At 43.0% G+C, this 25,819-nt stretch overlaps 1 protein-coding gene across 2 annotated transcripts in view; it reads left to right on the top strand.

Moving 5' to 3' along the window:
- Window positions 1-9,987: 9,987 nt before the first annotated feature.
- The window catches only part of LOC310863677 (suppressor of tumorigenicity 7 protein-like), a 54,765-nt gene continuing 38,933 nt past the window's right edge, over window positions 9,988-25,819 (top strand). For both annotated transcript variants that reach the window (XM_083772176.1, XM_083772175.1), the window contains exons 1-11: window positions 9,988-10,170; window positions 11,864-11,946; window positions 13,238-13,397; window positions 13,951-14,005; window positions 16,614-16,729; window positions 17,925-18,003; window positions 18,625-18,713; window positions 19,368-19,468; window positions 21,505-21,619; window positions 22,681-22,753; window positions 23,855-23,957. In XM_083772176.1, coding sequence (XP_083628302.1) covers window positions 9,990-10,170; window positions 11,864-11,946; window positions 13,238-13,397; window positions 13,951-14,005; window positions 16,614-16,729; window positions 17,925-18,003; window positions 18,625-18,713; window positions 19,368-19,468; window positions 21,505-21,619; window positions 22,681-22,753; window positions 23,855-23,957 — 1,155 coding nt within the window. In that variant the 5' untranslated portion in view covers window positions 9,988-9,989. The remainder of the gene's footprint in view (window positions 10,171-11,863; window positions 11,947-13,237; window positions 13,398-13,950; window positions 14,006-16,613; window positions 16,730-17,924; window positions 18,004-18,624; window positions 18,714-19,367; window positions 19,469-21,504; window positions 21,620-22,680; window positions 22,754-23,854; window positions 23,958-25,819) is intronic.

Below are 25,819 nucleotides of genomic sequence, written 5' to 3'. Positions count from 1 at the left end.
CTTCCTCAACCTTGTATATTGTTGACCCATTTTTTTTGGTCCATGACATTTTGTTGCACGTGTTATTTAAGACAATCTAAAGCTGAGTGCATTCGAAACTTAGCTCACCACACCACTGACTCATCTGTGAAATCATAAAGGTTACCTGCATGGTTCTCAACAGCAGGAACTGCAAAGGCCTGTTACATGTGAAACCACCAAGTCATTGACTCATAGATCATAGATTATCAGGGACGTGCACACATAGACATCAAGGGGGGGGGGCAATTTCTGTCCAAAAGTGCCCTCTTATGGGATTTCATCCCCTGCCTCTCTAACACTCTCTGCACGTCCCTGGATGTTATGTGTCAAGTTGAAACCTCATGTCCAGAAACTGTATCAGGGTTCAAATATGGCAAAAGTAGCAGATCTGTTGAGCTTGCGGATCAGGTACATTTGATGCTTTTGTGTGACAAATACTAAGTATAAAATACAGCATTCATTCATGAAAAAGAAAACCTAAAAGAAGATTAAATGTTGATCATTTCTGCCCAACAGTGGCGATATTGTACTTGCAGACGGAAATGTATAAGCTACTTCACACAAAAACAAAAATGCAGGGAAGAAATCATTTCACAAAAGCCTCCATTTTCAGCTACAGCATAGAAGCTGTTTCCATTGGGATTATGAATCATGGCCTTTCATTTCATGACAGTGCTCTCCTATTTGCCAAACACAATATTGAATTTGAGTATATGCCGATATGCAGTGAATAAATGTTTTTTGAATGTGAACAAAGTAACTCAATGATGACCTTAAACCAGTGCCGTCGCCACGTATACGCACTGCGAGTAGGCCAAAAAGTGCCAAGCCGACCCTCATAATAACAATTTTCTCTGTGGCTCCGCCGTGTAATAAGGAGCAGCCATATGTGTGTCCTTGCAAACGGCAGAAATAGACGGTCTGAATGAGGAAATGCAGCGCTCTCATCGGGACGTGGGGCAGCACAAATATCCTACGAGTAGGGCAACAAAAATGGTCAGCTACGTCCCTGACCTTAAACATGCGGCATCTGATAGTACAAGTCCTTTGGCAGCCTTATTGTTCAAATATCAGGATCTATATTGCCTGAAATCAGACTGAACTGTCATTGCAATGATTTTTTTAGTGTGCCTTAAATCTTTAGTATACATCAGAAACTTTAATTATCACAATGTTGTTGTATGTGCAGTATTTAAACCACACTTAAGCACGTCTTTAGAAAGTGCCATCGTTCATCCTGCTGCTGCTCTACATGCGCTATATAGCTGCCTGGCACACACACACACACACGCACGCACACACACACACACACACACACACACACACACACACACACACACACACACACACACACACACACACACACACACACACACACACACACAATATCTTGTTTTCATCACCCCTCCTTTGCCTTGAATTTTATTGTCACTAAAAATGATGTTCTTGCAGCGCGGGGGAGGAGGACGAGGAGGAGGCCCAGACTGCATGAAGGTAATTCACATGTATTATTCATCTTTGCCACTTCCATTTATACCTACAGTCGGCTGGAGTTATATACAATGAAAAAAGGCCACTGTATGCAGTCCTGAAGGAAGAACGATAGAGAGGATATATGTGTCGTATGGCTTGCTAGCTGTATACTCACTTTTTTCTGTTCCATATTTGGGTGTTTCTTTTTTCCTGTACCTGTTCTTTTATTGTAGGCCTATTGAATAGTTTTTTGCTGCTGCTGCTGTTGTTGTTGTTGTTCCCGTTGTTGCTATACTTCTGTTTCTGTTGCTTTTGTTGTCGGTGAAGGTCTTTGAGAATGTGATGTGAAGCTTTCATCCCTGTGACATTTACACAATGAAGGAATGAGAAATTAAAAGAGCACAATACAATACTATGACACGTACAGAGGACATTTTATTGTTCATATACTCTGACTGACTGAAACTATTACAGTGGTCACAATGGAGTGAATAATTCCACTAGGCATGTATACATTATGATATAAACAAGTGCTATATAAATATTTATATAGCACTTGTCTTAACAAGGCTCCAATGTACTTCAAAAAAGAAAAAAAACTAATAGCACAAATAAACACAAAGATGAAACAAATGAAAACAATGAAAACATATACACAAGGGGTAAAATGATGTACAAAGTAGCAGGAGTGAATTCATTAAAAAAATGCATGAAAAGGATGTCGTTATCCACTTTGCTGTCATTTGAAAGGCATGTACAGGCTACTATCTGGAGGTTGGAAAACATGGCCTGATGAGTGTGAAACAGTGAAACATCATTCATCATGAAAGTTTCATTTGCCAGAGAAGGCAAAGAAAGACTCAAGACTGCAGAGCATGTCCTTGTCATGGATTTAAACTTAAAGAGAACCCAAATGGACATGGAGGAAGTCATTTTTCTACAGCACCACAGCGACGTTCTGATGTGGTCAAACAGCACTGACAAAAAAGAAGAAAAAAAACAGAAAAAGAAAAAAGAAAAACAAATGAAAAGAACATGAATTTTCCGAAAATGAAGTGTTTCGAGAGAAATGACTTGCAATGGGGAGAGTCCCCTGCACGGAGACAAGTAATATAAACTCACGCAGAGAGAGCGGTGTGGGAGACGAGAACCAGTTTAATAAAAGTTTGAGGTTTTCCATCAGCAGGGACCACCAAATGCAGAGCTGGCAGGCTGCCAACCAGATAGTGTAGATATACATATTACAAGGGAAACTATTTTCTTTTCTTTTTTAAAACAATGTGCATACAGTGTACAGGTGCATTGCAGCATAATCTCTAACCACATCATATTGTGACATTGTGGCACTGCCATTTCCACAAAGTCATGACTCATGGCAGACATTTTGATATAAAGCTAAATGTTCTAATTTGATATTCTAGTAACTCTGCAATGATGTGAAATAAAAAATGAAATACTGATGTGATATATATATTTTTTTTTTATACATTACATTACTTTTGTATACATTATTTTTGCAGTACAATTTGCATGCAGGCTTGGCTGCTTACAAAATGTACAATTCATGATAAATATAATTTGCAGTCAACACAGGTGCGTATGTATGCGTTTGTGTAAACCATGGGAAACCATGTGACTCCCATTGGAAATGCATTGAGGCGGCCATGACACACAGAACTGACCGAACACACAGGACACAAGCTGTGTCTTAGGTGTGAGTGAGGCCTAAGTGAAGATGTGTGTGCGTGGGTACATGTGCGTGTGTGCCATCTCTCTTTGGTGAACAATTATGCATCAAGCATACTGGACACAGTCCGACCTCATGAAAGCAGTCTCTTAACTAATAATGAGACTGAGCAAATGCAGTGCGTTTAAGTGAAAACACTGATCAATTATGTATGATTGGAAGCCTCTTAAAAGCTTCAGGGGGAGAATTAGAAAAAGGCTACATAAACACTACATAGCTCAGAAGCTGCAGAATGGAGGAATGGCTGGATATAGCTACCAGACATGAAATTGTAAATGAACCTTAAAGCATACAGGTGACTGCAGAGCACACAGACGGATATCTTTTCTGCATGGCTGCTCGCTGGCTCACCTTTTGTGTGCAGCTAGCTGCTAGGCCATGTTGTCACACCGTTCAGTTAAGACCCTGTGTTGTGTGATTCCAGACCCATATAGTATGTCATGGAAAACACTTAATGTTTTTGGGTCATTGTTGCTTTTCTGCCTCTCTTGGGAAGATTGTGTGTGTGTGTGTGTGTGTGTGTGTGTGTGTGTGTGTGTGTGTGTGTGTGTGTGTGTGTGTGTGTGTGTGTGTGTGTGTGTGTGTGTGTGTGTGTGTCATCTGTATGAATGCGGTGGAAGGAAATATTCTGGTTATTTTACTTGAGTAAAAGTAGCAAATGTACTTTGTAGTAAAATAACAAAAGTATTGGCATCCAAATATACTAGTACCACTACCGTCACATGTTGTGTGCCAAGTAGATCAGCTATCGATCAGTAGCTGAAGTATTACAGCTTAGTTGAAGCAAAAAATAATAATTAAGTAGCCTTGCCAAGCCATGAGCCTATCTCCTGTTTCTGTAGCTTGAGGCTGCTTGATGTACAAGTACACACCCTGGACATGACACTAGTACTAGGGACTTACCCCCAATACAACCCTTGATGCTAAGTGTCATGCAGGAAGGCACTGGGTCCCATTTTTAGAGTCTTTGGTATGACCCGGACAGGGATTGAACCTCAACCTCACAGTCTCAGGGCAGACACTCTAACCACAAGGCCACTGAGCTGGTAAGTAGACTAAAGTAGTGGATTTTATATACAAATTTGCAAAGTTAATTGGTAACTAGTTTTCAAATACAGTAACTGTAGTAGTAAAAAGTAAAAATGTTGCCTCTGAGGTGGAGTGGTTTGTACTAAAAGTACAGCAATGATTTTTTTTTACTTTCCAATGAATCATTATTTCTTCTGGTATTTTGTAGCTATTAAACTGCAAGAGCAAGTAGAACAAAAGTTGCTATTATATCAACATTGCTGAATGTTCAGAGAATGAGTCACCATCTATGATTCACTTGTTAATATCATCTGAAGTGGAAATGCATTCAGGCATTTTCAGTGCACTCCACATAAAACGTCTCCAAGCAGCGATTCCCAACCCAACCATTTCTCCCATAGTTTTTTTCAAAGAGATCTTCTTTTATGATGAATTGAACATGGTGGGCCCTATTGTAAACAAGTGCAATGTAATTTATGGTGTCGTCCACAGTTAACAGTTTTGTTTTGAGTTGTGCTTGAAATGTACTGTAATTCTCCAATCTGTTAATAAAATTCATCAATCAATCAATTCCCTTATTTTCTGTTTGAATGTTAAGTTTCCCATGTCCTGAATATTGACCAAGATTGATCGCCATTGTTTCTCGGCTTTTGAGATTTCCAGGTGGGCCTTAACCCAGAAAAGGTTGGGATAGTGTTCTACAGTAGGCCTACCGGTATATAGTTTATCTCTGCGTCACTGCATGCCAGGCAGAAACCTTGGTATCTCCATATGTCATGCAGTTTTCTTTAATGTATTTTCATATTTGTACCGTATATTTTGTAGCCTATTTTATGAGTGTCGTGCAGATATGTGGCCGATCTACAACCTCACAAGATCTTCTTTTTTTCGTTATACCTATGACACATTTTGAAAATCCTGTCTGTGGGTTTTATAAATATAGGCCTAAATATTACATTGGATCCATTTGGAACACGTGTTCTTTTTCGCCCCAATTCCCTGAAAATTAACCGTTTTAGATGTGGTGACTTGCTATTTAGCCCATTTCCCTCCTAGGCTACATTCTTATTCCTTACTTGTACGACGGTGTCCCGTGCTGAAAATATCCAATCTATACATGCTCACAATGCATCACAGTGCATTTGTGAGCTTGCAGATTGGCAATTTTCATCATGACAAAGTAGGCTATAGTTAAATCAAGCTTTACCCCCAACCCCCCCCCCCCCTCTCTATCTCTTTTGCCCCTCCCTCCTCCTCCTCCCCTCTCCCTCTCGTCTTCCATGTCACTGGCATCACGCGTGTTTTCACCTCTGAAGTGATTGTGCTTGATTTATATGACAGCCCTTTAACCCTGTGTGTGCTCGTCCATCGGCATCAGCCGGAATACACCCAAGGGCATTGGCAAAGCATGCAGGACCAAATCTGATTCCATGTCATTCATGGGGCTCCTCCCGACCTCCTTCCAGAATGCAATCTAACAAATCGTGTTTACCTTGCTCTGTTTGGAGACGTGGTCCAATCACACAAGGTGAAAAGTGCTACAGGTTGTAATCTTTATACTGCTATATTTATCTTGTTAAAGGAGCTGGTTGAATTATTTGCTTTTTACATGATTGGTTAGCTATCAATGTGTGTGCCATATGGAAATAGAGTGGTACCAGAAAGTGCAAATGATGGCAGAATTCACAGATTTTTGTAAAGGCCAGGAAGACAGAGTGCAATAGGTGCACCTGTAAATGTGAAATGGTTATTCCTAAAACAGTGAATACAGGAACTGCAGAAAGGAGACAAATATTAGAATGCAGAACGTTGTCTCCACCTACAGTCCATTATACTGTACAACCACACTGCATAAAAGATTTATGTGTGAAGGGCCCCACTTGCAGGTCATAAATAGTAGGGCAGGGTGGAGGGAGTATTGTAAGGGAGTTGACATGGGGTGGTATTCAATCTGAGTGTTTCTGCTCATGGTTAAAAATTCATGTAGTCTAAAATTCTTAAATGCAATATTAATAATAATAATAATAATAATTCTAAATTTGATATTTATAAATTACATTATAAATTATAAAATATGTTTAGAGAGATTTATATAATTCACAATATTACTTTATTATTATTATTATTATTATTATTATTTTTATTTATTGTACAGATCAGATCCATTGTAAATGCACACACCTTCAGTTTGTCAGCTTGTATTTAGCTATTTTCTGATGCTCAGCAGCAGGCAGCACAGCACTGACATTACAGGTATATTTTGAACTTTTAGTCCATGAGCCAGAGCCCCAAAATTGGAACATGATTACCATTTCACCCTTTGTCAGCCTTCTGATTGGTCCGTGACTGACTAAAGGCCTATTCATAGTCTGGATTTTCGGTGGTGAGGTGACCACCGCTCCGGTGGTGAGCTGACCACCGGAGCTGAAATAACGTTGAGCAGTGGTGAGTAAAAACAGAGAGAAGGGCTGGAGTGGTGGCGGTGGTTTGCTCTTCACCGCGGCTCGTGACGTCATGTTGTAGTTCGGTGGTCACCTAACCACCGAAAATCACTTAACCAGCAGGTTCTTCTGCCTTGTCCCGCCCTGGTTCCGCCTAGTTTATGTTGAATTTGCTAAAACATAATTTAAAAAAACATGATATGCCCAGTCACCATGCTGCACCTGTGATGTTCCTTTTTACTGACACGAAGTTTAAAATAAGAATTGAATACACATAATATCAATACGAAGCAACACAAAAACCTGTTATTTCAATGGTAGTGGATGGAGAGAGAGGACTTTTGTCCAACCACGAAACGGCAACCAATGGGTGTGAAGAGGGGCAGAACCATGGGCGGGACTTGACAAATGGTGAATTGACTATTTGCACTTTGCAGACCGCGGCCATCTTGCCATCAGAGTATGGAAGCACTCGTTTTCACTTTTCAGTAAAGCAATGTAAAGAAATATAATCCCCTGCATGGACAGGAAGTAGCTCATAACATGTCTGCAGTGGACTTTTATGAAACAAACTCTTTGTTTCAATGTTGGTGAAACAAAGAGTCCAGAAAAATCTGTAAATTTGCCATGAAAATGCTTCAATCTGGTGCACTTTGAGATCAAAATTAAGAGGCTAGATCTATAAAGAACTGCACACATCATATTAGATTATTATCATCTTTACTGCAGTGCTATTGCCAACATCAATTACAGGGGAGAACACAGGTGAAGTTGTGTTAAATTTAGGAACTTAAATACAAATACATTAGACTGCAGTATTCCGATATTAACCTGCGTGCCGCATTTGGTGAAGGTGGGGGCCTCATGTGGCCCTCAGGCCACCAGTTGATATTAAACTGCGGGCCGCATTAGGTGAAGGTGGGGGATACATGTGGCCCCCAGGCCGCCAGTTGATATTAACCTGCGGGCCACATTAAGTAAAGGTGGGGGCCACATGTGGCCCTCAGGCCGCCAGTTGATATTAACCTGCGGGCCGCATTAGGTGAAGGTGGGGGCCACATGTGGCCCTCAGGCCACCAGTTGATATTAACCTGCGTGCCGCATTTGGTGAAGGTGGGGGCCACATGTGGCCCTCAGGCCGCCAGTTGATATTAACCTGCGGGCCGCATTAGGTGAAGGTGGGGGCCACATTATAAATTATAAAATATGTTTAGAGAGATTTATATAATTCACAATATTACTTTATTATTATTATTATTATTATTATTATTTTTATTTATTGTACAGATCAGATCCATTGTAAATGCACACACCTTCAGTTTGTCAGCTTGTATTTAGCTATTTTCTGATGCTCAGCAGCAGGCAGCACAGCACTGACATTACAGGTATATTTTGAACTTTTAGTCCATGAGCCAGAGCCCCAAAATTGGAACATGATTACCATTTCACCCTTTGTCAGCCTTCTGATTGGTCCGTGACTGACTAAAGGCCTATTCATAGTCTGGATTTTCGGTGGTGAGGTGACCACCGCTCCGGTGGTGAGCTGACCACCGGAGCTGAAATAACGTTGAGCAGTGGTGAGTAAAAACAGAGAGAAGGGCTGGAGTGGTGGCGGTGGTTTGCTCTTCACCGCGGCTCGTGACGTCATGTTGTAGTTCGGTGGTCACCTAACCACCGAAAATCACTTAACCAGCAGGTTCTTCTGCCTTGTCCCGCCCTGGTTCCGCCTAGTTTATGTTGAATTTGCTAAAACATAATTTAAAAAAACATGATATGCCCAGTCACCATGCTGCACCTGTGATGTTCCTTTTTACTGACACGAAGTTTAAAATAAGAATTGAATACACATAATATCAATACGAAGCAACACAAAAACCTGTTATTTCAATGGTAGTGGATGGAGAGAGAGGACTTTTGTCCAACCACGAAACGGCAACCAATGGGTGTGAAGAGGGGCAGAACCATGGGCGGGACTTGACAAATGGTGAATTGACTATTTGCACTTTGCAGACCGCGGCCATCTTGCCATCAGAGTATGGAAGCACTCGTTTTCACTTTTCAGTAAAGCAATGTAAAGAAATATAATCCCCTGCATGGACAGGAAGTAGCTCATAACATGTCTGCAGTGGACTTTTATGAAACAAACTCTTTGTTTCAATGTTGGTGAAACAAAGAGTCCAGAAAAATCTGTAAATTTGCCATGAAAATGCTTCAATCTGGTGCACTTTGAGATCAAAATTAAGAGGCTAGATCTATAAAGAACTGCACACATCATATTAGATTATTATCATCTTTACTGCAGTGCTATTGCCAACATCAATTACAGGGGAGAACACAGGTGAAGTTGTGTTAAATTTAGGAACTTAAATACAAATACATTAGACTGCAGTATTCCGATATTAACCTGCGTGCCGCATTTGGTGAAGGTGGGGGCCTCATGTGGCCCTCAGGCCACCAGTTGATATTAAACTGCGGGCCGCATTAGGTGAAGGTGGGGGATACATGTGGCCCCCAGGCCGCCAGTTGATATTAACCTGCGGGCCACATTAAGTAAAGGTGGGGGCCACATGTGGCCCTCAGGCCGCCAGTTGATATTAACCTGCGGGCCGCATTAGGTGAAGGTGGGGGCCACATGTGGCCCTCAGGCCACCAGTTGATATTAACCTGCGTGCCGCATTTGGTGAAGGTGGGGGCCACATGTGGCCCTCAGGCCGCCAGTTGATATTAACCTGCGGGCCGCATTAGGTGAAGGTGGGGGCCACATGTGGCCTTCAGGCCGCCAGTAGCCCATGTGGGGATACATTTAAACAAAAAAAATCTTCTCCCTGTGATGTGGCCCCCTCAGTGGTTGTGGCCCTAAGCGACCGCTTATATCGCTTATGCCTAGAACCGGCCCTGTTGTAATACAATAAATCATTGTCTTCGTGTAGCCTAAATAATCAACTGGGGACGTTTCACGGTGAAAATAACAAAATGTGTGAAATATGAAAAAGCTACTCCTGTGGAAGGGTTATCATATATAAATTGACTTATATTGATCTTATAAACAATGTAATGTATGGTATGGTTTTGCCCACGCATTTCGTAAATCGTAATAAATTAAATCTTGTTGTTTGGCTCATGGACTATTATATTATGTGGGGCTAGCAGCAGCACGCTGCTAGAGCTCTTTCAAAATAAAACAAGTCCAACACACAACAACGGCTGGATGGATGGATGCCTGGATCACGTGACCCCTCTGTTTACAGACATCCGGAAGAAAGAAAGAAAAAAAAAACATGGAGGACGCCACTAGCACCAGTAGTAATCCTCAATCTGTTGCTGGCAATTTCACGGAGAAATTAAAGTCGTGGCTGTCGTGGTCATGGACGTACATCTTCTTCATCTGGTTCGGCGCGGCGGTCATCATGGTGTGGGTGCTGCGGAGCCCCCTGAAGCTGCAGGAGACCCTCACCGCAGGTGAATGGAAACAGAATGGATGCATGCAGAGGGGCAGTGTAGTGCACTGTGCTAGCATAGATACATAGCCCCCCTGTGTGTGTGTGTGTGTGTGTGTGTGTGTGTGTGTGTGTGTGTGTGTGTGTGTGTGTGTGTGTGTGTGTGTGTGTGTGTGTGTGTGTGTGTGTATGCATGTATGTGGTCAGCTATATGATCCATCATTAGCTGACAGACATTTAGCGATCAGAGCCCCTTTCGGAACCCCCTCGGTTACCCTTTACTGTATTTTGGAATACCGCCGTCCAAAATACAGTAAAGGGTAACCGAGGTTCCCCGAAAGGGGCTATAATAAGAGCTGCTGCTGCTGGCTGGCTATAAAACAAACACCGGTCTATGATTAGATTCTTATTTAACTTTGCAACGAAGACACATCATGCATGCGGTCACTTACTTGGCTAACTAAGTAACAGTAACTATACGTGAAGTGCACACATACAAAATAATAATACATCGTCTCACTAACGTTACTTTGCGTGCATGCATTGCGTGCATGTGCATTCATTGTTAGTTACCATTGCAGTTAACTTTACTTCTCCCAGTCAGATGTTTTTTTTTAGCAGACTAATAATTATTAGAGAGAATCTGTCACCTGTGTTCGAAATGTCCTGCATGTGAGCCTAGCTCTAGCCCAGGAATGTCTCTGTGATATTGCATACGTTACTTGTATTCCATGATCATTCCATAGAATACCTGTGTTGGGATGGGCATGCATTATGCTTATCCTCTAGGTAGCATGACATGTAGTTCTATATGTAATATATATCAGCCATTCTAGGGCTACTATACTCCAGCTCTCTAACCACTTTCACTCTGGCATCCCTACTTTAATAATAGCCTACTAATAACACCCTACATTAACAGCCCTTGACACTAAGGTCAAGGCAAGAGCCTCTGTGCCCGTTGGGCAAGTTAAGTCATGTTCTACTTGCCCAAAGTTCATGCCTACTTGCCCCAAAAGTATGTGTCCATTATAAAAATGATAGGTACATTTTTAATGACTGTATTTTTTTACTTTCATGGAGCACGGTGCAATAAAAACCTCAAATATTAAGCTAAATTCCCATATAGCTATGAATATGACTGTGGGTTTGCCTTGTTATTTTATATACAGTGAAAACAGCACATTATAGGTAAATGCCAACGGTGCTGTTATTTTTGCATTCCACAGACCAGAGAACTCTGGCCACGCTCAGGTGTTTAGACAGATATCTCGTGCTGTGTTAATTGAGCACTTGACCGCCCCAGTCGGGCAACCTCAAAGCAGACTCCACCGGCCCTAGTTGAATTTACCTTTAGTGTCAATTAATGCCTGAATAATTATAAGACCTATTTGATTCTGTGTGGGAAATTCATTTGCCAGCTTCACCCAGCGAATTGCTGCTCAAGTAGTCAGACTTTATAGTGACTTGCTCAGGCACACCGCAGCACATTGCTGGGGCCAGGAATCAAACATGGGGCCTTTTATTTCCCTCTCTACGCATTGATCTATATGGCTGACCCATACTGTACCTTGGGCATAGGTGAACAACACAAAAACCTGGCTATCTTCAAAAGCTTTTGAATAGGGTGTGTTAAGTGATAGTGGTATGAAGTTCAAGTGACGAGCAATATACATATTCACTTCAGTAATCCTATTTCTTGTCTATCGTTTCAGCATCTGTATTTCTCAATACGCTGACCCCCAAATTCTATGTAGCACTCACTGGAACGTCTTCCCTCATCTCCGGGCTCATTCTGGTAGGTTGTCAATCTCACTTATTATGAATGAGTTTAAGCACCGATGACTTGGACTGAGGTTTGTCCTTCCAGTTGTCTAAAGAGTAGGTGCATAGAGTCTATATATACGGGGACTGCCCATAAGTCCGACCTCCTGTTTCCTACGTGGCCGGTTAAGACTGAGGTTAGGGTTATAGCGACCTACATGGCCGGTTAAAACTGGGGTTAGGGTTATAGCGACCTACATGGCCGGTTAAAACTGGGGTTAGGGTTATAGCGACCTACATGGCCGGTTAAAACTGGGGTTAGGGTTATAGCGACCTACATGGCCGGTTAAAACTGGGGTTAGGGTTAGCGACCTACGTGGCCGGTTAAGACTGGGGTTACATCCACCAAGGACAGCTCTCCAAAATTCGACTTATGGAGGTTTGAAAATCCTGCTTTGAATTGAGATAAACTGAGATAAGTTTTAACGTCCCATAGCTGGTGGTGACGGGGCGATGCCATAGCAACCGGACCAATATTAAAAGCTGCTGTGGGCCATTATATACACAGAGTATATGTTGGGGTCCTTATTTATACGGACCTAGCAAACAACGTCCCCTAGTGGCGGGGTCCGGATATATACGGACCTGGCGCAAAAATAATTAAGACTGAGGTTAGGGTTATAGCGACCTACGTGGCCGGTTAAGACTGAGGTTAGGGTTATAGCGACCTACGTGGCCGGTTAAGACTGAGGTTAGGGTTATAGCGACCTACGTGGCCGGTTAAGACTGAGGTTAGGGTTTGGGATAGTGTTAGTAATCAGTCAGTCTAACAGGAGGTCAGAACAATGGCATGTTACCATATATACAGTATATTTACTGCAGATATTTTTGTTCAGTCATGCATGTTTACTTCTGTGTGGACAATGGACTGTCTCTACACCAAACACAATAACTTTTAACTTAGGTGTAAAATAAATACATTATTTTTAAATCGTTCTAACTCAAGTGGATGGCAAAGTCCACACCAGCCCAGTGCAGCCCAGTGTACCTGCACACCAACGATATGCAATGTAACGAGTTGCAACTTGCGACCATTTGTAACCGCTTGTCGCCACTTGCAACAGCATCCCCAAACTTCCTGACCTGCACCGGGGTAATTCAGGTCGCTGCCATTTTCTCTCTGCATGCATTTGCAACAGTTCTGTTGCATCGCACATCGCTGGTCTGTGTGTGGACTGGGCAACAGTTATACTCTTCAAAATGTTACGAAACCATCGTGCTGACTCTGTCTAATCCTGCCATTCCACTCCTCCTCCTCAATGCAGATATTTGAATGGTGGTATTTCCGTAAGTATGGCACCTCGTTCATAGAGCAGGTGTCGGTGAGCCACCTGCGCCCCCTACTGGGTGGTGTAGAGAGCAGCTCCACGACGGGCCTGTTCTCATCAGTGAATGGAGAGGCAGAGCCAAGGCCCAGTGTTTCAGGTATCATGTGTGCTGTTTTCTCTTGACCCTGTTTTTCACAATCGGAAGCATCTTGATTGTCACATCACAGTTACCGTATACACGAGTACAAAAAAGTGTGTGAGATTAGTTTTTGTGCATAGTTCCCATCGTGTTATTTTTCCAAGAAAGGGAAGAAGAGAGGGAGGGGGGGGGGGGGGGTGTTGGGTTCAAGGAGATCAAGGCAGGAAAGCTTAGCTTATTTACAAACGGCACAACCGTACTAGGGTCTCTCTTCGCTTATTTACAGGTTGTATACAACTAAGGAGTCTCTTTTTGGGGTGCGCACGCTTATCCGACACACCAAAGGTCCGATATGCGGAAATCACCCGTCACTTCCGACCATGCTTTGGTCCGACATGCTTGCGGTCAGGTTTAGGTTAAGGTTTGGGGTTTATAATGACGGACCTTTGGTGTGTCGGGACTAAAGTGTGTGTGTGTGTGTGTGTGGGGGGCACTATCGTATACAATAGCACGGCCCGACAATTGGGGGGGGACCTGTTTAAACATTTTATTGTTGTTGTTTTTTATTTAGAGTGTAAAGTCTGGAGGAACCCTTTGAATCTGTTCCGAGGAGCTGAATACAGCAGGTATGGTTGTCACTGTCAGTATCAAGCTGTTGCTTTCAGACTAGAAGGCTTTCTTACCTTTATTTGTAGTTGTTACGTCCCCACCAAAGAGCTCCAGGTGTTATTTTGTGCAAAAGCACATTATTGGCTATTTCCCCTACCATAAGCCCTCAATAATTTAATTTAATGGGGCATTGGGTTTTAGTGCTAATTCGCTTATTTCCATCGCTCAAAAATCCATTTTCTTTGTATATATCCTCTCTTCATAATGTAAATAGTATCCCAAGCGGCACACTTTACTACTTATTTCGATGGAAATAAGCAAATTAGCAATAAAACCCAAGAAAAGAAAGCCATCTATTGTGAAATTCTCCTTTAAAATGCAACACACACAATGTAGTAGATGCGTGGTCTCTCATTGCATTTGTGGAACCTGGGTTTAAGGGGCTATATGCACACAGAATAACTTTTCCTACTTCCGGGCCTACTTCCTTCACAGGTGTTACCCATGAGCGTGAATCTCGTTTGCGTCCGAGCATAGGCATGGCTGAGGCATGCCTACCGAAACTACTGTCCTCCGAGACAAGAGAATGACAGCTGAGCATGCACGACAGAATGCAGCCTTGTAACTAACTAATATTGTTTATGCCGTTTGCTTTGATTAATTGATTGAACACGTACGTTGTACTATGATTTGATTTGGGTGTGTTCTAAATAAAGTGTTAGTGTTGATTATCATGTATTAATCTAATTATAGTTAACTAATAATTATAGTTAGACCTACAATAATGTTTCAAGTCATACAAACGAATTACACAATAATCAACACAAACACTTTATTTTAGAACACACCCAAATCATATTACATATTAGTGCATGTTCAATCAATTATTTCATCAAAGCAAACGACTTAAACAATATTAGTTTGCCTCTTCTACAAAAAGAGTAACCTCGCATCAGACTATCCAGCATAGCTATATACCCCTCGGAGGACAGTCAAGACGGGCAGTGTCGGTAGGCCAATCAGAGGCAGGCGGGGCGTTAACATGCCTATGCTCAGACGCAAACGAGATTCACGCTACCGATGATACCAATTCACCTTTAGCTAAGCCCTGCCCTCTCCCACTTAGACACTCCCACTTTCCAGCCGGGCTCATTCATTCCAATGTCAATATCATGGATTTTACACATTAAATACTGGTTCATTTTTGGAACCAGACCTTCAAAATCTCTTCCAAATCCGTCAACAAGGCCTGCCATATGTAATGGAAAAATATGTACTTGACATTTCTATTTAAAAACGATGTTTTATCATATAGGAAAACTATTGGTGGAGAGGTTTGTCTAACTCATGTTATGCTTAGCTGTGATTGGAGTTTGGGGAGGGGCTTAGCTATAGGTCAATTAAGGCTCGGTTCCATTTAGGTGGTCTTTACACGAGAACAGTGTTCATAGGAAACGGCAAAATAAAGTATCGTTTGCTGGTGTCCCTTATTAGACGAGAACGGTGTTTTCAGGAGGTGAAAACGCAACAAACTGAAACCACCTCCGAGAGTGGAAATCTTTAAAAACGCTGTTTCCTCCGGTCTCCGTGTAAACAGGCAAAACAGTATATCCGCAAAACTTATGACATCATGGCTCACGTTGGCTCACAGCGCATATGTTTATTACATTGATGCAGAGCCATATGACAATGAACAAGCCTCCCTACAAAGTGATAGCGAATGTAAAACGTATGTAATGAATGTAATGTAAATAAGAAGCCGTGTGATACGTGGCAGCAGAATTTATGTAGCCTAATGTATTATAAAATATATAACCATCCCGTGGCGCGCTCTGCCTCAGCCTGCGTCACCTCGATGCGTTATAGAAAGCAGGCAGCGAGCGACAGCCACAACCACCTTGTGTTCTGAATGTCATTCAAGTAGGGTTGCGTGAAGGGGGGGCTACCTGGTTCTTCTTCTCGTACGTGGGTGACTGGTCTATTTGTCAGCCCGTTACCGCCACCTAGCGACATTATAGCGTTTTCATAAAGTGTGCGTTCTCGTTCATAAAGTGTGCGTTCTTGTGTAAAGGGTCAATAAAAATGAGAACGCAACGGGACTTTGCCGTTTTATCTGGAGACCGTCCCCGTCTAAAAGAGTGTGCAGTAGTTCGCAAACTTTAATTTCAAGGACCCCCATAACTCTCAGAGTTACACACCTGTAAGGGGGCATTTGGAACCCACTCAAGGACACTTTGAGACCCACTGGTGTAGCAGAGTGTTTCCAGTGAGCCAACATGCACAATAGCAAAGTCACCCTGACTCTGTTTGACCAGAATGGAACAGAGCCTTCATTAGTATCGTCGGTAACACCTGTGAAGGAAGTAGTGAAGCGGCCCAAGTTCTTTCCAAAATGGCGTGTGTGCATATAGGCCATATTGCCTCAAGAAGTCATGCAAACATGGCACCATGCGCCACGAATAAGTGTGCCAGTGTTGCAGATGCAGTTTTAGTGAACCATTTGTAAAAAATAAAGAAATAAAAAATGTCTGCAAATATTGCAACATCCACAAGATTTTACGTCGAGGGTTAAAGGCTCGCCATGAAAGCATACAGTACCAAGCAAACTCCTGTTGTGTATTGCAGGTACACGTGGGTGACTGGGAAAGAGCCCTTGACGTACTATGACATGAACCTGTCTGCTCAAGACCACCAGACCTTCTTTACAGGAGACACCCAGCAGCTGAGGCCAGAGGACGCCGGTGAGTTCCCATCAGTGGTGGAGAAAGTATTCAAATTGTAGTGTACTAATAATGTACTCTTTTACTTAAGTAAAAGTATCAATACTGCAGTATAGAAATACTCTGTTATGAATAAAAGTCCAGAAAACTACACGCTTTGTGTGCAAAAAGCGTGCATGCTTTACCGTCAATTTGGGGCGTCCTTTCCATGAAAAGGTTTGAGACCAGGGATTCTCAACCTGGGGCTCGCGACCCCTTTGGGGGGGTTGCCAAATTATTTTGAGGGGTTCCCAGATTATTATATACCGGTATGTATATATAAAAGTTTTAGTCGACTAAATATCATAAGATTTTAGTCGAGTAAATCTACAGTTGATTTAGTCGACTAAAATGTATTTTGGCGGGCCTTGATGTCATTGTAATGACTGATTTTACACTTGCTGAAAATAGCAGATCTACAAGCTTGTAGATCTGCTATTTTCAGCGTGCAACCAAGTGTAAAATGACTTATACTGGATCTCTTGCCCACTAGTCCCTTCCTAACATTTTAGTCTAGTTTTTATTTGTTGACGAAATTGTCAGTATATTTAGTCATAGTTTTGTAGTTTTGGTCAGTGAAAAAAGGTAGTTGACGAACATTTTTGGTCATAGTATTAATCGACGAAAACAATACTGCAATACATGGCCAGAGCATTTTTCCGGTTGTCCCCAGCCCAAAAATGTTGAGAACCTATGCGAGCCAAACCGTTCAATGTTGAGAACCTATGCGAGCCACACCGTTCAATGTTGAGAACCTATGCGAGCCACACCGTTCAATGTTGAGAACCTATGCGAGCCACACCGTTCAACGTTGAGAACCTATACGAGCCACACCGTTCAACGTTGAGAACCTATACGAGCCACACCGTTCAATGTTGAGAACCTCTACGAGCCATACCGTTCAATGTTGAGAACCTCTACGAGCCATACCGTTCAATGTTGAGAACCTATACGAGCCACACCGTTCAATGTTGAGAACCTATACGAGCCACACCATTCAACGTTGAGAACCTATACGAGCCACACCATTCAATGTTGAGAACCTATACGAGCCACACCGTTCCCGTGTGGCGCCTGAGATCCACACAAGTATGAACTCATATCTTCTTGTTTTGTGCCGCTGAAAGTTTGACTTGGTTCTATATAATAATGTTGCTTAATCTTGTCGTTCTCTCAGTGATGCAAAAGGCCTGGAGAGAGAGGAACCCTCAAGCTAGAATCAGAGCAGCTTACCAGGCCATAGAAATGAACCACGAGTGAGTACAGTGTGTCTGTTGTTCTGCTCTGTCTCCTATGTCGTAACCCATTAAGACCTGGAACGTGTCTGTGTCACTTTAGCGTTTAAGCATTATCATATACTTTAGCTATTGAAAAATTGCAGATATACAAGCTCATTGCGCGGCACAGAGTGCCGTGCTATACGAGCTTGTAGATTTCTCTTCTCCCCCCCCCCCCCCCTTTGCTTCCAGGGGGGTCTCTGGAACAAAATATATTGAGATGGGGTCGGCGGCCAAATCTGTCTCTTTGGCGTTGAGAGCTTTTCAAAAATGTTTTGCAAAATAGTAAAAAAAAAAAAAAAGGTTTAGGGATAAGGGTTTTAGCGGTGACGTAAATAGAGCCCTTAGTTAGTGTTGAGTACAGACGATTAGAGGGAGTTATGTATGTAATAGAGATTGTCAACACAGATAAGTGGAGGTGCTTTAACAGTTTACTCCACTAGAGGGGGGGAGTGGCCTCCATCCAGTAATCGTCCGGGAATCCTCCTGTATAGTTGGCTGTAGAAAGGCTTCTATAGCTGGTTTGGAATATGCCAATATTGTGTCTTGTGTATTTGTCTGAATAGTGTGTGTGTGTGTGTGCGTGTGTGTGCCACATAGATGTGCTGCAGCCTATGTCCTCCTAGCCGAGGAGGAAGCCACCACGATAACGGAGGCAGAGCGTCTCTTCAAACAAGCCCTGAAAAGTGGTAAGAATCCATTGTAATAATGTATATTTACTGTAGTGACCTATTAGAATCCATTGTAATAATGTATGTACTGTACTGACCTTTTTGATGGATGCAGAAATACTTTTAAAACGAATATAGAAACCAGTGTTTATTTAGTCGACTAAGATGCTTTTTTGGCGGGCCTTGATGCCGTCGTAATGGCTGTTTTTACACTTGCTAATAATATCCGATCACTGTCTAGTCACTGTCTAGTCACTGTCTAGTCACTGTCTAGTCACTGTCTAGTCACTAGTGTCTAGTCACTGTCTAGTCACTGTCTAGTCACCGTAGCTTAGCTTTCATTTAGTTTCCATTTAGTTTTTCGTCAGTGAAAAAAGGTAGTCTCATCATCGTATTAGTCGACGGAATCAACATTGCTAGAGACATCAGGATTTTCAACATTTTACATATGTGTTATAAGGTTTCCCCCGAAATGTTGCCAACGTGCTGGAAAAAACGTGCAAATAGTAGCGCTCGGCGCTCAGGACAGAGATTAATATGTAATGTCATCTAAAGTTAAATCTTTCTCTGAATTGATTGTCTATTACAAATGTGTATCTAAATATTTATATCTAAAATACCATTTTGATGAATTATGAATTAATGAGCAATATTTCTGTTTTGCATCCACAGCTGGAAAAGATATGAACCTCCTGGTGTACATCAAACGGAGACTGGCCATGTGTGCACGCAAACTGGGCCGTATTAAGGAAGCGGTCAAAATGATGAGAGATGTGAGTGTTTACTGTAGTGTTGTTTTTGGCAGCAAATTTTAGTTTAGTCATAGTCTTCGGAATTAAACTTAATTTAGTTTTAGTCCTATTTTAGTCACCTGGAATGTTTTTGTTAGTCTAGTTTTAGTCGACTAAATCTGCAGTTAATTTAGTCGACTAATATTTTGGCGGGCCTTGATGCCGTCGTAATGGCTCATTTTACACTTTTTGAAAATAGTTTTTGAAAATCTACAAGCTCACGTTGTGACCTTGTAGATCTGCTTTTTTCAGCTTGCAACCAAGTGTAAAATGACTTATACTGGATCTCTTGTCCACTAGTCCCTTCCTAACATTTTAGTGTAGTTTTCATCTGTTGACGAAATTGTCAATACATTTAGCTTAGTTTTCATTTAGTTTTCCATTTAGTTTTCGTCAGTGAAAAAAGGTAGCCGGCGAACATTTTTCGTCTTAGTTTTAGTCGACAAACACTGGCCCAGGGATCAATAATCGATCTTAATTGTCACATTCCAAAGTAACATGGGTGGAAATTCTTGGTTGTGCAGCAGGCTCATAAAAACCCCGGAAAAAGAAGCTGCGCACAGCTTCTTCTGTCCGCGGCGCAAAACCGTTTTCCGCTTAGGTCTGGAAACGGGGTATGTCAGTTTGTCACTAGGGGGCTCCCATACTGTGTGTCGTAGGCTGGATGTGAAGGTAGAGGTACTAGGGGGCTCCCATACTGTGTGTCCTAGGCTGGATGTGAAGGTAGAGGTACTAGGGGGCTCTCATACTGTGTGTCGTAGGCTGGATGTGAAGGTAGAGGTACTAGGGGGCTCCCATACTGTGTGTCGTAGGCTGGATGTGAAGGTAGAGGTACTAGGGGGCTCCCATACTGTGTGTCGTAGGCTGGATGTGAAGGTAGAGGTACTAGGGGGCTCCCATACTGTGTGTCGTAGGCTGAATGTGAAGGTAGAGGTACTAGGGGGCTCCCATACTGTGTGTCGTAGGCTGGATGTGAAGGTAGAGGTACTAGGGGGCTCCCATACTGTGTGTCGTAGGCTGGATGTGAAGGTAGAGGTACTAGGGGGCTCCCATACTGTGTGTCGTAGGCTGGATGTGAAGGTAGAGGTACTAGGGGGCTCCCATACTGTGTCGTAGGCTGGATGTGAAGGTAGAGGTACTAGGGGGCTCCCATACTGTGTGTCGTAGGCTGAATGTGAAGGTAGAGGTACTAGGGGACTCCCATACTGTGTGTCGTAGGCTGAATGTGAAGGTAGAGGTACTAGGGGACTCCCATACTGTGTGTCGTAGGCTGGATGGGAAGGTAGAGGTACTAGGGGGCTCCCATACTGTGTGTCGTAGGCTGAATGTGAAGGTAGAGGTACTAGGGCGCTCCCATACTGTGTGTCGTAGGCTGGATGTGAAGGTAGAGGTACTAGGGGGCTCCCATACTGTGTGTCGTAGGCTGGATGTGAAGGTAGAGGTACTAGGGGGCTCCCATACTGTGTGTCGTAGGCTCAATATGTCAGTTTGTCACCACCTCCTCCTTCACCTTCAATAGATCCCGTGATCTTTTGTGGCCAGGTGTAAATTCCAGGGGTCCAGTAGAACTATAGTAAATAATCACTAGAAAAGTCACAATTTTGAGTGTGGTTGCCGCAGTCGCTTACATAGGCACAGTCGCCCCTCCCTAATTTTAAAATGTCTATAACGCTTGAATAGTTTGGTCTTCTGCCCTTGCAAGGGAATTCATGTCTTTAGAAACGTGAAAGTGAAAAGGGAGCACATTTTGCGTGGTATTCTCAAGGTTTTGCCTATTTCACGTTTCCAACGAAGTGGTCAGCAGCAGAACTGTTGGCGTGTACATTCTGCTGCTGCCCGTGAAATGAATAGGCTGGGAAAGACACAGTGTTATTATGAGGCAATATATGTAGTCATGCCAATGACAACACAATGACCATATGGACAAATAGCAACGTCCATGAATCATGTTATACATTTTGTAATGCGTCCGTCCACCACCATCATCTGGCATTCTGTTTTGTCTTCCCTTTTTACAGTTAATGAAAGAATTCCCACTGCTGGGAATGCTAAATATACACGAAAACCTCCTGGAGGCGTTGCTAGAGCTGCAAGCCTACGCTGACGTGCAAGCAGTCCTTGCCAAATATGACGGTAAGAAAGGCCGCGTTGTTGATCGACGATCCATCTTTCCCCAATGTCAAAAACGTCCCATGTCCACAACTCCACACCAGTGGTGGAAAAAGTACCGGTACTCAATTGTTTTACTTCGTTACAAGTAAAAGTACGGAATTGAAAATGTACTTGAAGTTCAAAATATGTAGAAAATCTATTGAAAACAGCCGATCTACAAGCTCTCAATGCGTCGCGTTGCGACGCATTGTGAGCTTGTAGAGTGGTTAATGTGTGTTTTCTAATCAAAATTCGCCAAAGTAACTATAGTAACTAAAGTTTTCAAATAATTGTAGTGGAGAAAAAGTAGTACAAATACCTCAAAATTGTACTTAAGTGCAGTACTTAAGTAAAAGTACTAATTACTTTCCACCACTGGTCCACACTAGCATTCATGAACCCATTTAGACCTGCGGCATATGTTTTTTTTTTAGGGGAACATTTTTCATATTTATGTCAAAAGCCACTTAAAAACTGTCCGTGTGTGTGCGTGCGTGCGTGCGCGGACGCGGAGGAAGGGGAGAATGTGTAGGCCTGTCACAAAGACGCAAAACTATATTATACTGATTGACTTTTATACCACTTAAATGGTATAAAAGATTGGTTTCTCCAGATAGGGTGAATCACCGATCGAGTCAGCATCTCTACTGAGGCATATTACCAAAAGAAAGTCTTCTAAAACAGTTGTCTGATGTTTCTGTCAGTGGTGCTCAAACCTTTTCATGTCAAGGACCCCCAGAATGATCAGTATTTGGCTGCTGACCCCCATCTGAAAATATGTTGTTCCAGGGACCCCCAGAAGCAAATATACGAGTTAAAACCGTTCACTGTGAAAGAATATATATAATAGATTTTTGAACACTTTTTGCCAGGACCTACAGTATACGCACCTGCTGTAAAATTAAACCGGGTGTGCGGAAGTCATCTGGTGTTCCAGGTCTTAATGGGTTAACACTAGTATCTTTGAACTGGGCTCTGAAAACTGTGAGATGTTCTTTTCTTTTTTTCTTTCTCTTCTTTTCACACGTGTTCTTTTTCTACAGACATCAGCTTGCCAAAATCAGCCACGATATGCTACACATCTGCGCTCCTGAAAGCGCGCGCCGTATCAGACAAGTACGTATGTTTCATCACGATAGGGAGATATTGTTGCAAGTATGTCTGTCATGGATTGTAAATGATGTAAACCTTATATGTTTTGGCCTGTGTGATATGTGTTGATGTACTGTATGTTCCCCTCCATGAGGCATATTTTACTATTCATTTATAATGCCCCCCGTGCATGTAATCTCTTAAAGGGACACTTCACCCTTTTTGCAAAAAATATATATGTTAATGACTTTTAGAAGATTTAGAACACTTTCCTGGGGTCTTTATGTGTGGTATGTGGTTTTAGATATTTTAGATTGTAGCAGTGTCTCTGATGTCATGGACGCGTGTTTATGGATCCTGCCCCAAAAGAACAAGGAGGCGCGCTAGTTTTACCCCGCTACTAGTACTAACCCTATCTCTAACTCTAACCTAAACATAACCGCAAGCAGGGGAGCAACGCACCCCTCACCAACCTTAATCCAAAAACTATGAACGTGCCCCTCACCAACCTTAATCCAAAAACTATTAACGTACCCCTCACCAACCTTAATCCAAAAACTATTAAAAGGTCTGCGGTTGTAAAAACAGTGGAAACAGCGGGGCGTGAACACGCTAAGCATGCGGATTGCAAGGCGGCATAGTAGCCCACTAGACTAGCGAGACAGCTGGCAGAATGGGGTTTGTGTTTGTATTAGAAGGTGAAGTTCCGTCCGCGGTTGTACAAACAGTGGAAGCAGCGGGGCGCGAACACGCAAAGAATGGATTGCAAGGCGGCGTAGTAGTCCACTAGGCTGGCGAGGCAAGGTGAAGGCGAGGTGAAGTTCCGCCCGCGCGGGTGGAACTTTCCTCGGCTACTAATGGTAGCCGGCGGGGTAAAACGAGCGCGCCTCCTTGTTCTTTTGCGGCAGGATCCATTATGACGTGTCATGGTCATGGACACTGGGCTCACTTACTTCCTGGACTACATGTTGTCTCAGTAAGACAGCCCTCCCCCTAGCCACAAGGAGGAGCAGTGCACCAAAGCTTCATGGGAATTGTAGTCCAGTAAATAAGTTAACCCAGTGTTTGTGAACCACTGATTTAAAGGTGTGTGTGTGTGTGTGCACGTGCGTTGAATGGTCCCAGGTTCTCTCCAGAGGCAGCGTCTCGACGGGGACTCAGTACAGCAGAGATGAATGCCGTGGAGGCCATACACAGAGCGGTGGAGTTCAACCCACACGTGCCAAAGGTCAGTCAGACGGGGTGCACACGCTTTTCCGACACACCAAAGGTCCGAAGCGCAGGGACATGCGATGCGAAAATGCGACGGTCCGACATGCGCTGCTCCCGTGCTTGCGGTTATGGTTAGGTTAGGGATTGAGGTTTCGGATCAATAGTATGTCGGAACTAAAGCCTGTACCAGTCAGACAGACACTAGCCTCGGAAACCCAGATGTTTTTATTTCCAGGGAGAGAAAAAAACAAGTCTGGGGCCGACTCCACTTCAATGCGGCATACAGTAGCGCAAACGTCACGCTCACTCTCTGCTGATTTCTGATCATCTGCAGTCTGCACCTTTGTTAAATTGACGCACACACGTGCACACGTGTACACACACACACACACACACACACTCCTCTCTCTCTCTGTCACTCTAATGAATTAGTCTCATGTCCAGCAGCTGTGCCTAGTTTCTCCCGGCGGAGTTCCAGTCTAGACAGACACGGCCCAGGTAGGGCCGGGCCTTAATTTTCAGGCCTGAATACTCTAGTATTCGCCGGCTCCCCGGGCGCAGCTGCACTAATAACTTTGGGGCGGGCCCGTCTAGAGTTTAAATGGACAGGTATCGTCAAAAGGGAGACATCGAATAGGAAGGATGGATGGGGAAGGATCAACATATGGATATGTCAGAACAGGTTCTGAACTTCTGACATACTGTATATCTGACATACTAATATTGAGGACATCAGGGATCTCCATCCTTGATGATGTCACGATGACCATGTATGGGGATTTTGAGTGATACACTGACGGGAAATGCACGATTCCATAGTTAACTTGCGACCTTTGTCGCGATTAGTCTAGCGAAACATTGAGGCTGCCACCTCACCTGCTGTTACTTCATAGTGTCCTCGGTGCCCATGTGATGTGTCCTTTCACTACCAGCAGGTGTCACTGTGGCTCTGCATAACTATTAACTGTGTTGAGACTAAAACCAAGGGTTTGCATTACCACCTGTTATGTTGTGTTCTTCCTTTTTGTTGCTGTGGGTGGCAATTATCAGTGTACTCGTATTAAGCAAAAGTACCAATACTGCAATATAGAAATACTCCGTTACAAGTAAGAGACTGGAATTCAAAATTGACTTGGAAACCAAGTATTGGCATAAAAATGTACTTAAAAGTACCAAAAAGTATAAACGTATTACCGCTATGCAGAATGTCCCATTTCAAGTTTTCAAATATATATAAATATAAAAAGATTTAGAAAATGGCGCATCTACAATTAAACACATGAAACAAATAGCGGGTGTAGCGTGTTACGCAGGGCAGAAACATTGCATTAAATAGTGTGGAAAGCGGGTTATGCAACAGAACTTTTGGATGAAACTGTGTAGAGCCGTTCCTAGTCTCACCAGGGATACGTTCACCAGGAGGTCATAGATGTTTCTTAACAGCTGCACGGCCTGCTGGCGTGATCTTGTGACCTGTGTGTGTGTGATGAGGTAGTTTACTACTGTCTCACCCAAAACTAATATCTATTCTGTAAATGGTTAGTTCGGTTTGATGGCTTGTTGGTCTGTTGATGTTGTATTAACAAGTCTGTCTGCACCTCGTACCATCCCTGCATGCATATATACTGTAGAGACACACACACACACACACACACACACACACACACACACAGACTGTACGCCGCACAACACATACCAAGGTAACCAAACTGCAGTTTACTTCACAGCCTATGGACAAGTGGAGTAATGAATTAAGGGATGATTTATTGGACACAGTGGGAGGTCAGTTGTGTGTGTGTGCGCCTGTTACAGAGTAGGCTCTGGGACTTTGTGGATACCACACCAGACTACATTACAAGAGCTAATTATGTGTGCACA

This window comes from Protomyctophum parallelum, assembly GCF_964188405.1.
Source record: "Protomyctophum parallelum genome assembly, chromosome: 8".
Lineage (NCBI taxonomy): Eukaryota > Metazoa > Chordata > Actinopteri > Myctophiformes > Myctophidae > Protomyctophum > Protomyctophum parallelum.
The sequence above is the reverse complement of the archived record's forward strand: the minus strand, read 5'-3'. Positions and strand labels throughout refer to the sequence as shown.